Source organism: Gopherus flavomarginatus, chromosome 5, assembly GCF_025201925.1.
Source record: "Gopherus flavomarginatus isolate rGopFla2 chromosome 5, rGopFla2.mat.asm, whole genome shotgun sequence".
Classification (NCBI taxonomy): domain Eukaryota; kingdom Metazoa; phylum Chordata; order Testudines; family Testudinidae; genus Gopherus; species Gopherus flavomarginatus.
This window is the reverse complement of record NC_066621.1, coordinates 143,432,357-143,447,345: the sequence shown is the minus strand read 5'-3', so window position 1 is coordinate 143,447,345 and position 14,989 is coordinate 143,432,357. Positions and strand designations below refer to the sequence as shown.

General features: G+C 39.1%; 1 protein-coding gene across 2 annotated transcripts in view; it reads left to right on the top strand.

Moving 5' to 3' along the window:
• The window catches only part of JAG2 (jagged canonical Notch ligand 2), a 96,695-nt gene extending 84,640 nt beyond the window's left edge, over positions 1-12,055 (top strand). For both annotated transcript variants that reach the window (XM_050952524.1, XM_050952523.1), the window contains 6 exons: positions 1,823-1,936; positions 2,123-2,238; positions 4,663-4,911; positions 5,406-5,537; positions 6,610-6,766; positions 9,978-12,055. In XM_050952524.1, the coding sequence (XP_050808481.1) occupies positions 1,823-1,936; positions 2,123-2,238; positions 4,663-4,911; positions 5,406-5,537; positions 6,610-6,766; positions 9,978-10,453 (1,244 nt within the window). In that variant the 3' untranslated portion in view covers positions 10,454-12,055. The remainder of the gene's footprint in view (positions 1-1,822; positions 1,937-2,122; positions 2,239-4,662; positions 4,912-5,405; positions 5,538-6,609; positions 6,767-9,977) is intronic.
• The last annotated feature ends 2,934 nt before the right edge of the window (positions 12,056-14,989 follow it).

Sequence of the window (14,989 nt, the reverse complement as noted above, 5' to 3'; positions counted from 1 at the left end):
TTAAATAAAAACCCGAAATGGTTAGTACTGTGTAACCCACACTGATAGTGTGGCTCTTTGTCCTCCTTCGTGGCAAGACCACACATAGACTGTCTCTGTGCCTGTGCACCTGGTCCTTCAACTCCAGCACGAGTTTCACGCCTTTAGGCCCAGAGTTCCTGGGTTTACTCTCTAGATGACCCAATAAGGGGTATCAAGTGGGGAGCCCGGGGTTACCTTGGCAACTATATCACCCTACTTACAACAATGCCCGTGGCTGGATTATCTGCAGATATTGAACCTGGGACATCTGTACCTAAACGCATGAGCAAGTCCATTAGGTCGGAGGCTGAAGCAGACTCTCTTGTGGCCTAGTTATGGGGTGAGGGATAAAGCTATCCTCCTATATTAGAATGGTTACAGCTGTATCTGTTACAGGATTCCTGATTTGCACTCTTCCTTATTTACTGTGTAGTAAGCTAGAGAATTGACCCAAGACTCTTTTCTTCAGGGTGACAGTGGTGGTACTGAGTGAATGCTGATCAACATATATGTGGTGATTTGATAGACTTAACTAGGATCCTTTTGAAAGGAACAAAGAGTGGTAACATACTCGCTTGGTTTAGGTACTATTGTATTCTCCTAAAACACCAGCCAATTGTAGGATTTTGCCAAGAATCTAGCACAGAATGGTAAACCACTCCCTTGGCCCTCCAGGAAGGCATAAGAGACAGTGAGAACTACATGTACTTCTGCTGTCATTTTCCGTTAGCTGTGCTGATAACTGGCATGTTGCTGTTCCATACCATTTTTACTTCCAGTTACAAACTACAACTTAAAAACCACACTCACTTATATAATGATGGTGAATCTTGAGAAGAAATTTTGTTTTATAAGTTTCAAATATCGTTTTAAAATGTTTGTTTGTTTGGGAAAAGGAGAAATGCTGAGACACCCTACGCGTTTTCCTTTTCAACAGTAGCCAAGTCTACCCTATAGCAGCACAGCTGCACCTTACTCCACCTCGGCGAGAAACATCAGCTATGTCCTGCCAACATAGCGCCGGTGTGGACAGCACACAACTTCCATCACTTAGGAAGGGAGGGGAGTTTCACGCCCCTGAGATTGACTTAGATTGACTTAACCGATAGTGTAGACCTGCCCTCGGTGTTCATGGTTTTGCAACTTTAAGTATCTGTGTATATTCTGATATTAAAGGATGTTTTGTATAAATGACAGCTGTTCATTTCCTTAGCATTACAAAAAATACATCTCCCTGTGCATCTACATATGCATTTGATTCTTAGCCCTTCTTTTAAAGGGGTGGGTTTTTATGGCCAGGCATATGAGTTTCTTTTCGAAAATTCTTGCTCTGATTGCAGGAGATTCTAAAAATCTTTTTAAAGTAAGATAATTAGCTCCATTTTTTTTTAAAACTATTAACTCGATCTGTTTTCCTCTCCTGTTGACATTAACAGAAGTTACATGGGTGTATGAAGAAGAGACTAGACTCATAAGTATTACTTTTCATCATTTGATGAGCCAAATTATATTAACAAAGTCCATTTGTTTTAAGCACGGCCAAGCCAATTTACTACTTAGTGCTTGAATTCAGATGCCTACATTAATGGACATGCATTTTAATAAGGCTCAACCTGCTGAGACTAAGCAGATGTTGCATGTAGCACAGAAGTCCAAATTATTTCTTGCACAGACCCATAGCAAAACATTCCTTACAAGTGAGGATGGCAGATCATGTCCTATTTGATCGCTTGTAATTAGGCATATAATGAAACATGCTGAATCTTTGCCACTGACTGTTTTACTTGTTGATTTTGTTTAGATATTGATGAATGCCAGTCCTCCCCTTGTGCATATGGTGCCACCTGTATAGATGAAATAAATGGATACAGGTGCACCTGTCCTCCTGGAAGAGTTGGCCCTAGATGTCAAGAAGGTAACTTTTTTTTTCCTTTTTCTTTTTTTTAACTAGTAGAATAACTCAGGAAGCAACTGAGTATTTCATTACTAACACAGTTTTTATTGTTTATGCTATTCGCTCTTGTAGGTAGATCAAATTAATTTTAGGCCTGTGTCAGTTCAGTGCTTTAAAAGACTAACTGTACTTCAATTTTTTTTAAAGTAATTGGTTTTGGAAAATCTTGCTGGCTTAAAGGAATGTCATTTCCTCATGGCAGCAGATGGGATCAAGAATGTAACAACTGCCACTGTTTGGATGGACATATTGACTGCACCAAGGTAATGATTAGACCTATAAATATTCTTCTGAAATACTCTTTTCAGCTGTACTTCTGTACCTGGATTTCTTCATGTGCAATTACTAGTCTTCAGTCCCCTTCCTTCTGTATTCTTTCCCCATGTACCTGGATTTCTTCATGTGCAATTACTAGTCTTCAGTCCCCTTCCTTCTGTATTCTTTCCCCATGTACATCACCCCTACTATATACTATAATACATTACCTTACCCAATATGATACATATATGTATCATATTGGCAAAGATGCATGATAAATTCAGTTTGAATGCATCATCTGCCCACTAATTCGTCTCCACTTTGCTATATCGAACATTCCAAACTTCTGCCCTGCGTTCAGACTATCACTAAATACAGTGCTTGTGTTCAGGACTGTACAGTTGGACTTGCTGTACTAACTCAGACTGGCTTTTCAGCTGGAGAGCTATGAAAAATAGTACCAATGTTGCTCTTTGCTTGTGAGCTATAGAGCTAATTTCACGTGAGCGCCAATAATCTCTGTAATACTACACCACAGTATAGTCTCCTACAAAATTTGTAGGAAAAAATGCCAAGTTTTTAAAAAAAAAAAAACTCTGACCACTTTGCAGATTGGTCCAGCAGTAAAGCTAGCTGCTGTTATATTCTTTGTCCAGCTACACGTGCCTCAGGTGCAAAGAAATTATAACTAAGATTTTTCTAGATCATTTTCAGATAGTTTATAATGTGAATTTGAGATCTGATATATTTTAAAAACATGATTACGAGCTTTTTGGAGGCTCATTATGATGGTCCTAGTGAAGACTAGTGGGTGCAGTGCAAGTGAGGTGATCAAAGGTGTGATAAATTCCACTTATAGCACAGTAAATAAACAGCTTGTTTTTGTGGCTCTTTCATACATAATGGAATAAAATATATTCTTCCTTAATATCCAGAGACACAAGGTGGGTGAAGTAATATCTTTTTTACCTGAAGAAGAGCTCTGTGTAAGCTTGAAAGCGTGTCTCTCTGCTCAGTAGAAGTTGTCCAGTGAAAGAGATTCCCTCTAATGTCCTGGGACTGACATGGCTACGACAAAGACTGCCTACATCCTTACTATCCAGTCTAGACTTCCAAGGGCACCATATGTGCTCCTAGGAAAAGAATCTGTATAACATTAGGATACACCATTTACTGGTGTATGCAGTTAGTGTAGCTGTGCTTGAGGTGTTCTATACCTCTCAGTAACTGTGTTCGCCTGTAATACACCTTCCTAGGAAGGAGGTGTGTTAGTGAGGTAGCATGGTACTTATTCACCTGAGTGTCTCTTCCCACCCCAAGTTATCAGGAAGAGGTAACATGACCCAATGCAGTGGTTCTCAATGAGGAGTCTGGGGCTCCCTGGGGGGCCACAGGCAGGTTTCAGCAGGTCTTCCAAAATAAATCAGAGAGCAGGGCCAACATATGAGACTCTCTGGGGCCCCAGGGCAGAAAGCTGAGTCCTGAGCCAAAGCTAAAGCCTGAACCCTTCTTCCCAGGCTGAAGCTGGAGCCTGAGCAACTTCGCTTTTCAGGGCCCTGGGCAGTTGCTCTGAATTGCTAACCCCTAATGCCAGCCCTGGCTTTTAATCTACTGGAAAACAGTTGTGGCATGGTGGGCCATCGAATTTTTATAGCATCTTATGGCAGGGGGGTGAGGGCTCAGAAGGACAAAGGTGAGAACCCCTGGCCTAGTGGATAGAACACTCCTCAAGCTTAGAAGGAGGCCCACAAGCTATCTGCAGGACTAACTATTGTCATCCTTCAAATTCCTCCTTAGAGTTCTTTGTAGCCATCACAGAAAAGATGTGACACCACATAGGCTGCCGCTGTGCTGAGCCTACTGCCCATCGCACGGACCAAAAGTGTCTCACTGTTTCCGTCCACTTCCCTTTGTATGTTCTGTATCCATCGGTTAGTTTGTAAGCAGGGACTCTCTCTCTTGTTCTGTGTTTCGTACAGTGCCTAGCCCAATGGGGTCCTTGTCCTAGAAGTTATAGTAATACGAATAATAATCGCAGCTGTGCCACTAGTCTGCTGGATGACCTTGGGCCTCATTTTCCCAAAAATGTGGATAATGATACTTAGCATCTTTAAGTGCTTTGTATGAAAAGTCTTGTAAGGCTGTGGTGGTGATGGTATGATCATCATTGTCACACTGGGAAAACATGGCCAAGCTTTTAGCATGAGTATAAATCTGAAGCACACTATTAGAGAGATACAGTAGTTAAAACTGCAGCACATGACATGTAGGAAATTAGGAAATTACTGTTTTCAGTAAGAATAAAAGTCGAATTTGATCATCACCATTTTCTGTGGCTTACTGGTAATTCCTGTAAATTCTAGTTGTAATGCACTATTGTAGCTAATCAACAATAACTCACAGAATTTTTCATCTCCTTTAATTTCTAGGTGTGGTGTGGGGGTAAACCATGTTTGTTACAGAAATATCAGGATCATGCAAATAATTGGTGCCCCATTGGTCAAGAATGCCAAGAGATAATGTATATCAAATGTTTTCAACCACCTTGTACCAACTGGGGAGAATGCAGCACATCAGAGCCTCTACCTGTCAATATCAAGTGTCCGCCTAGTTCTGGATATTTAGACAATAATTGTGCCAGAATTACTTTAATTTTTAACAGAGACAAGGTACCTCAGGTGAGAACAAAAATGTTGTACTTGCCCAATCGTATAGAAACACTAGATTCTGGTGTATATCCTGTGTAGGTGCATATAAAACATGCTTATTATCAATGTCTGCTGCTGCCCTCTGTTTACAAAGCTGCTTTTTATCATGTGTGTAGCTGTACTGTGAGAACTTTGCTCCATGATGTTGTCATTCAGCCACAATGCGCGCAAAAAAACAACCCCACTGTAATTTAGAGGGCTAAATAAGGCTTATTTTAATATTTCTCCTCCTTAAACATGTATATAAAACTAGCTAAGTACTTACCAGTATATGCTTTTCAAACAGCTCTGGTTCTCTCCAGATATTGCTAGAATAGACCAGAGAATCTGTCCCATGCTTGTTTTTGCCAGAATTCATATAACTATGTAAAATAAATTGATGGAAAAAGCTGCATACACCAGTAGCCTTTTAAATACAATTTTTAACTTGCACTAAAAGATATGATTTATCTTTCTTCTAATAGGGCACTACCATTGAAAACATTTGCTCTGAAATTCGATATTTACCAGCCACTCGGAGTGTTTCTAGTGACAGGACTTTGATAGTATTGTGTGATCTATCATACTCCACAGAGAATGCAGTGGAAGTTGCTATTGTAAGTACTAGACGGTTCTCCTGAACTAAACATGAAAATTGTTTGTCTAGTTAGATTGATTTGAATGTGTTTTTATTTACTCTTCCCATGTTCAAACACAGAAACTAGTATCCCTATTAAGGTTTGACTATAATTTTGACTATGATTGTTTATTACCTCATAGATCTGTATGAAAACACTCAGTTCTCACATTGGCAGATAATTGCTGTCATCTTATTTTTTATGCTAAGTTGTCTATTTGAAATAAATAGAGTACAATTATTAGTGCACAGTGACCCAAATCACAAAAACAGTCACCTGGCATGATTATTGACAATCTCAGCAGAGACACTAAACTGTCCTTGAGGGCAAAAAGTTATTGGTGGGGCACATAAGCTGAGTAAAGAAACTTTCATGACTGCTGTACGTTTACTGTGGGTAAAGAGAACTTCAGCCTCCAGGATGCTCAGAGAAAGCACTGAAAACATTAGTGGAGGGAGCCATGGGGGAGATCTGTCAGGGATATGAGTCAGCTAAGTGTAGTTAACTCAAATCTGGTGAACTATTTGGTTCCTTGTAAGGGAGTTTGGGCAGGATCTATTTTGTAAGTTGCTTTTAGGTTGTAGGACAGTAAATCCAGCCAGAAGGTGTGTTATCAGACTATCTTTGCTTACTAGTGCCAGTAAAGAGCATATTGAGCTATGATGCAAATAGGAGGACCTGCAATGTTTAAATATAATGGATTATGTCATTAGTGAAAGCTAATATCGAGATATCTTGAAACTCTTTACACTATGATTAAGTTTGGCTCGACGGTATAAGCAATAGAGAGGTCTGCTGCTGTTACTTGCTGTATAGCAGGAGACAATGCCTTCCTGCTATATGACAGATTTAGAGTATAGTATTGTCCTAGTATTTCCATACTATTTCAAACTGAACCAGCCACCCTGTGGAAATAGTAAATTAGGATGTTCTAAACTGCTTCCAGTGTAACTATCAATCTGTACTACTAATTTAAATTAAGATTAATCATTGATATAGAGAAGTACAGATTGGGAATTATAAAAATGATTTTGCCATTTCTCCCTCTTAGTCTTTTATCCCACACCAAGATGAGCAAGATAACAGTCTAATACAGAACGCTGCTAATACAATAGTAAATGCAATCACCAAACGGCAAAACAGCACTGTTATGCTGGCAGTTACTGAAGTCAAAGTAGAGACCATAGTTGTTGGGCATTCATCATCGGGTAAGTCAAAGATACATTAGTGTTTTAAGTATACTCAGTGCTCTGACGCTACCAGTTTTGTAACTTTCTTCCTATGTCCTGCCAGGAGGGCAATAGCAGTCAATCATAAAGAAGCTGTTTTGTCACCCTCTCTCTACTTCATTTTTGTAGCAGGATCTCAGTTTCCTGCCTCATAACAAATGTGTCGTTTAATGGCACACTGGATTGCCCCTCTCTCTGTCTCTTCTCCTCCCCTCCCCCCAGCTTGTCCTAGGGAAAAAGGCACCAGTGGAACTATAGTATAACTTTCAAAGTCTCCATCCCAGGAGCAGAAAAGGTCATGATATGAGCAACCTTTCAAGTGCTGAACATACTCAATGCCTAGTCACTTCAATAAGAGTTAAAGATACTCACCGTTTCCTAACATCTGGCCTGATACAGTCAGTCATTGCTCTCCATATTCATTCAGATTGTATTATGGTTCTCTGCATGGATTCTTCACTTGGCGATACAAGTGAAGACTGTGAGGGCAGGTGCAGAACATCTAGATGCTAGGTGTCCCAGACCAGCAGTCCCTCCCAGCACAAGAGATGTATAGGAAGCAGTTGTGGAAAATCCCTAGCGGACTCTTTCCTCTCCGCCCCCACTTAACAAGAAATCCCAGAATGGGAGCCTTATGGTGATGGGAGATATACCCAGTCTCTTCCTAACTTCTCCAGGGTCTCATCCAAGGAGTCCTCCTACCAACAGTCTTGGTCAGTCACATGTATGGCCTCCTTGCTTTCACTGCTGGGGTGGGGAAGGGGATACTTTCTATCCTTCAAGAAATTTGACACATTTTTTCCTCACGTATTCCCCCAAGTCCTCTAAGGCAAAAAAAAAAAAAAATCTGCATACTTGGACAGGAATTCTCTAGAGGCAGGTAGGTTTGGATCCAGATTCTGATCCCAGGCTGTCATATCTTCTGCCCCCAGGAGAGTCATTCTTGAGGAATGGGATCACTTAGTCTCCCACTTACTTCTCCAATAGATTAGAAGGCCCCAGAGGATGAAGCCAGTCTAACTGTAGGAAGCTCATCAAATACTCCCTCCCATCCTTAAAATAGTAGGTGCAGTGTGCTTGGCTCCTGATTGCTCCATCTCTTCCTAAGAACACACATGGAATCTACAAATTAATATTGTTGTTCATGGTCTTTTTCTGGCCTACTTTAAAATTAACTTGGCAACAGTATCTCATTCTTAATTCTCAACTGCCTCTGAAGGCCAATATCTCCATCCATGACTATCTGAATCATAAGGTATATGGGATGATCAGGCACATCTTTTTGAGATAGGAGATTCTGAGCTAAACACTTCATCTACCTCTCATACACTTTGAGATCTAAGCAGACCGACCATCCTGGGGTTGGTGATGGGACAAAGTCACCTACCTGAATGGGGGGGACTCCTTCCAAGACCTCTTGTATTCAGGTGACCATGGGCACAAACCTACTTCAGTGGTGATGCGACATCGCTTATGCAGAAAGCGGAAGTCAGTTGCCATGAGAATGCAAGTTTAATATCCTCATCTTGGCAGTGAAGTTGGTGGGAATGGCCCTCCTCTCCTTGAAGTATTCTGCCTTCAGCCACCATCTAATTGAATTTGACAGCACAGCAGTGACTTAGTTCCTCTGTGACAGAGGGAAAAGGAAGCATAACTCTGTAGAAGTCTGTCGTCCTCCAAATGGATGAAATATAATATGGGCCCTCTGCATTCCAAGTTGACTCAACCCTCCAGTCTTAATGGCTAAGCTGCATTTGATGTTCTGACATGCAGGGCATATTTGCAAACCCTCATTGGCTGCCTCAGTCACAATAAACTGAAACTGAGGCTTCTACATAAGAAAATAGCTTGTCCAAAAAAAACTTCTGAACAACTTTTTCTTTCTTGGACAAGGCAAGACAGACATACAAATCCATCTCTTTGGCATTTGTTTAAGAAGGAAGTGTGTTCCAGATCTTTGGTGTAGCTAGGTACCATGGCCATATAACACTTTTATACTGGTGAATGCTCACACATAATCTATCTAATGGCATGGTATTCCTGCTACACAATCTGACTGACTGCGTAGTGTTGGCTGGCATAGGATATGGCTAGAATCTTGCATGATCCTTCCCTAGCAATACCCCAAGTCTCAAAGAAAAGCACCAACTATCCCATCTTTTGAATTCTCTTGAAACTTTCTCTTCTGTATTTGCCTCTAATACTGCTTCCCTTCCGGACTTTGGAGAAGTAAACTGAAAATTATCCTCCACTGGATGTAAAAGTAGCTAGCAAAAATACATTTCCAAAGCAAATGATCTCCCAGAGTTTGATTTTAAAAACATAACTTGCAGGGCAACTAGGTTGTTCTCTGCCATATTTCTGTATTCATGTAGCTGTGGAAGCATTCACTGGGGCTTGCTGGAAAGGAGAAAGGAAAAACTGCTACTTTGATTGACTGTTACCTTTTTGCATATCACACTACAAAGGTATCTGTTTGCACTGACGGAATGCAGTCATGGCAAATATCAGTAACTTCGAACAAATGAAAAACTTGTACCTTTAGAAATAAAACTAACAAGCAGAGTGCTCGATGTAATGGTTTAATTCACATGATCACTGTTCAGGGTATTAAACCAAGCAAGTTTTAAAAAAAACCCCAAAAACATATGACATATTTGAAAAGAATATAGTTTCCATTAACTCAAGTGAGGATATACAGAGAGTGCTTTATCTATATATCTATATAGAGAAGTATTTGGATTAGTTACATTTTCTAGAAAATAGCTGTATCATCAGGAGTACATACGTTCACATAAAGACATGCAATAAAAAGAGAGAGAAACAATGAATACATAGTTCATATGTAACTTTTCTTCCAATTACCTTTCAGGAAGTAGTCAATCCAGATGTCAACTAATCAGTGTAGTTCCAATAGTGTTTCATACCACTGGTATACTCTCATGTAGCAATGTCCAGTAGAACAGAAATCTCCTCTGATTTTTCTGCCATCATATTTCTCAGGAACCATTTTTGCCACTCAAAAGGAGTAGAGAAAATTAACTTGATATATTGTGGCAATTCCATCCTTTCCAAAAGGATTCTGAGAGTATGTACCTACAGCATATATATGGATATTTCTTATTGCAGATGCTCAGCATTGTCTAACTAGTTTCAATAACCAAGCTTTCTGTTTTGGTTTGTCCCCTAGATTATCTGGTTCCAATACTCTGTGTAGTCTTTAGTATTGTATGGCTGACTTGTATAATCATCTGTGTGTGGTGGACTCGAAAGAGAAGAAAAGAGCGAGAGAGAAGTCGCCCACCTGGAGAAGAGAGTACCAACAACCAATGGGCACCTTTAAATCCCATAAGAAATCCTATAGACAAACCTTACAGTAACAAAGACATTCGTTATGAATGTAAAAATTTTATATCTCCTCAAAAAAGAACTTGTGATGCAGTGGAGGAGTATGTAGAGTATGAGGAAGAGGAGGAGGAGGAGGAGGAAAGAGAGGTCATGGAAATGGACAAATTCCTCACAAACAAACTCGCAGTGCCTTTGTCAGCAAAGGCATCTGACACGTCAGAGAGCAGTCCAGTAAAGAGATCCCATCATATAAGCAAAATGGACAACAGATCTGTAAAAAATGTGAATGCATCAAACTTTGAAGGCGGTAGAGGCTAACCTGTATTCAGAACATAGGCGTGCTGTGCCTACACTTAATGGGGAGGGGGAAATTGACATCTCCACTTTGCATCAAGGACTAAAATATCTGGAGTCAAATGTTCATAGTTTCTTTATTTTGCGTAAAAAAAATAAATAAATAAAAATAATAAAATAAAAAAAGTTTATTTTGTTTCTTTAGCCTTGTATAAATTATTCAATGACTGTCAGATTTAAAAAAAAAGAGTAATCTTTGATAGTTGCTATTTTTGTAAAGTTTACTTGTAATACACTCACTGTATGGCAGAGGAGAGAGGTTGTATTTTCAATATATATGTAAAGTTTATTACAAGAGACTGTACACTGTTTACAGAATGTATTTCTTTTTATTACTTGCTCTAATTTAATGGTGGCTTTAAAACCTCCTGGTTGAGGAAATTGTGTGAACTTAAACTGTTTCTTGACTTCAAATCTCTATTAATGGCAGCTCACTGCACTTGTTACGTTAGTAGCTTCTGTAAGATTTTTTTCAAATTTGCCTTACACACTTTGTAACAGGAACAAAAATTATAGAGATCTTTCAACTGTGGTTCAAAAGTGGCCTTTTTTATTTTTTGTTTTAATTGCTTTAGAATTGCAGTATTGAAGCATGTGACAAGTGCCTTGAGATTAAACTTTTTCTATAGCAACTGTCAAAGACTGCCATACCGATATAGTTAAATTTTGAGAACTGTTTCCCTAACTGACATGGTTTATTTTGTAATTGTGAAAATGCTTCTTTTGTAAATATGTATATATTAAATGAATCACTCTGTATATTTGATTTAATAACTTAAAATATTTTGGTCTTTTTTTACGTCATTCCTTTTAATTTATGTTGCCGAAAGGGAGGTTTTATGGCAGTTTATAAAACTTTTTTTGTATTATGTCCAGATTAGAAGAAGATGTTAGTTGATACAATCGATGTTAGGAATCTGTTGGTCATTTTGTATTTTCATTGGAACACAATCATTTTACGTGTAAATAGGTCCAGAAACGTTTATTTTACCCAAGTTCTTCCCATCTCAAGAACACTAGAGGGTGCATATACTGTACAGTACAACATAGCAAGGCATTGTTTTTCTTTTGTGAATGTTAATTACATGTGGTATTACATATTTTTTTGCATTTAAATACAAGCCTAATGAAGGGAACAATATTTTCCTCATTCTTGTTTCTGTTGTGCTTATTCATCTATCGCTCTAAGAAAAAGGTTGGCCAAGTCAGAAGATGGAGTACCTCAAGAGAAACGGTTGTTCGTAATGGAAGGCTTGTGCATTTTGTGTTTGACTTTTTAAAAGCTTTATTATTGCTATAACTGGGCAAACTATACGTTTATTTTTAATTACTGGAAAAACATAACACTACGTATGCTTAGTTATCTTACCAGTGAGAAGAGCGGATGTTTATCTGAAAGTATAAACCCTGGCCAATGAACAATGTAAACATGAATGTTTTGAAACCAATTATTTTATACATGAACGCAGGAATTGTTTTGCAGGATCTTCTGTTTAGTACATTTTGTTTGACATGTTCTTAAATAACTTTCAGAAGAAAACTATTTATTAAAGCATTTTATAACAACGTTTGTTGTAACTTTTTTTTTACTTTGTGCTAAATATTCAAAACTTATTTTGATAACCTGGTTTAGAAGGTAGCTTTAGAAAGGGTACTATCCTTCACATGTTCCCCAGTATAATCCTAAGTATTTAAACCAAAAATACTTTTTTCTGCTACCCTTGTAACTTTTTGTACTGTAAATGCTGCTGTCTTCCATAATCTAATAAAATGATTCCCTCATGGTGTGTAATACATTTTAAACTGTGTTTGCTTTCAAAATGCATTCAATACCCTCCTTGTTCTACTGCACTACCACATCAGACTTCGAAGGGCAGAGTAGTGGGGTCAGTTGCCATTTCAAGAAGTTTGTTTTACTTTGCTTCTGCAGCAGCACTTTCAAATTTGAGTCAGTCAGGAGGTGAGATTAACAAGGAACCAGAGTGCTGCTTTAGCTGTGGGTTGTTCCTATAGCCATGAGTAACTGGCTTCCTGTGAACGTCTGTACACTTAAGGAAAAATGATAGCAGTATCTTGTGCTATCTGGCTGCCTTGATGCTCCATCAAAATGGAATACTTCACTGTTTAGCATAACTGCTAGCTCTAGAAACTGAACCTGGGGGCACTACTGTATCCACCTTCAGCTTCTAGATCAAATTCCAGACTTCATCCTTCGCCATCTCTATTTCAGAAGCACTAAGCCTGCTTTTAGCTGATATGCTACCCACCAGGACTGCATGCCGTATGGAGGGGCTCCAACCTCAACTGTTGGCTAATGTAAACAGCAGCCTTTCTACTGCTATATTCCCCTGCTTCCTCAGTTAAAGATGGGAGACTCTCTAAAACATTCACTGCAAGTACTTGAATCACACTGTGGACTTCCAGCTGTCCAGTTCTTGTACAGGATGACACCATATTAGTATATGGTCTGCTTTAGGTACAACTATATTCTTGCCAATTGTAGTAACTTACATGGTTTAAACATAAGTGACTTATTTGATTAACGCAAACCTATGTTGCCTCTAACATACCACAATAGAACCTCAGAGGTATGAACCAGGGCTGTGGAGCTGTGCTCCATCTCAGCTCCATTTCCAGGCAAAAACCTGCAGCTCCACTGCTTCGTAGCTGCTCCGGCCTGTGCTCCAAAGCCTTGGTATGAACTCACCAGTCAACTGCACACCTCATTTGGAGCTGGAAGTCCACAATCAGGCACCAGCAAAGACCTTTTTTAAAAAAACGAGTACAGTACTGTTAAATGCAAACTACTAAAAAAAAAAATGGAAAACAGCATTTTCCTCTGCATAGTAAAGTTACAAAACTTAATTAAATCAACATTCAGTTCAAAACTTTTGAAAGAACAGCCCTAACCTTTTGTTCAGAATTACGAACAACCTCCATTCCCTAAGTGTTCCTAACTTTGAGGTTCTACCATAAATAGTTCCTCTATTGACTGACTGACTATTTCTGTAGTGGAATAGGGGCCTCAGTGTTGTGGTGTTGCCCTAGCATCTGATCTGGGGATGGAGAGAACAGGGGCACTGGAGTCTATTGATCCTGAAAGCTCATTTTTCAATCTTCATACAGTTAATACATACATTTTCACTGAAGAACTGATATTGCTTGACTTAAACTAGAGCTGTTTCTGAGATACTTCAGGAATTATCTGCTTTTACTTTAGGCTAATAAGCCTAATTCCTGCAGTGGGGTGCATGAACCATATAACAAATTTGGTTCCACAAAAAACATCCAAAGCTATAGCGAAGAGACTTCACTCCCCTTGTGACTTCCCAAAGCCAATCTTGGTTTTTCCAGGACTCCCATCTGCTAGAAGATATCCCTGTGCCACATCAATAGGGGATCAGCACTAGCTGCTTATGATGATCAGAGAAGAAAATATCTTTTCAAGATGCAGAAACTCAGCCTATTGCCTTTGGGAACTCCTGCCAATGTCTGTGGCTACCTGCTGCAGAGGATGGGGAAAAACTTTGGTATTAGAAGTTAGTGCTGATATAGGAATTGAGGGGGTGTTTTTACTGGCTGCATTGGATGACCTGATGTCCAAACACCATCGTGAAGACTTACAACTGCAGCAGAATGTGAGAAATTACAGGCCTTATTTTATGAGTCTTGCTATCCACCATAGATCTTGGAGTTGGATCTTAACAAATGGTATTTGTAAAGCTAATTTTATTTAAATAATGATGTAACATGCCAAGTAAGTAGATAATGTTTGAGATCACTAAGCAATACAAAACATTGCACTTGAAATACAAATCTTCAAATAGCTATTGTGTCTACCACAGGTAGAAGTTGCTTGTGTTTTTGAACAGCTTCATAAGGGCAGGGTTATCTTTACACCTTCCAAAGTGAAAACATACCAGTGCCAAAAAAACTAGTGCCTTTTTATGTGCATAAGCAAGTGATAAAGATATTAAGAATGAAACAATGAGGCGGCAGAATTACAAACCACTTCCCATATTCGCCAAAACAAGTATTAACCTAGTGTCTTGTATGTTATCTGTTGATAAACGAGACTGTAAAGGGTGATAGCAGCAATTTAATACGAATTGAAATGACCTTTCCTATACTTGGAAAAGCTTCACTCTGATATTTTCTTCACAGGACCAATGTGACCCAATACACACCCTCCCCAATATATTTAGGGTGTCACAGCAAAATGTTTGATGGAGACTATTGGTGTTGCTATCCATCTTGTTCAAAGAGCGCTCCCACCTGGGTATACTTCTGAAATCATGTAGCAAAACAAGATTGTGATCTGGGTGTTCCATGCTATACCTGATGGATTCCCTACTACATAAATGGCATTGTTCCTTGACACTTGCATGTGGTGACAAGACAGATTACTTGGAATGAGGCACCTGGACAGAAAGGAAGGAAGAGGAGGTATATTTTTGAGAATTGTCTTTTAAAGAGGAGAGAGAGAGCTTTTAATCTTTA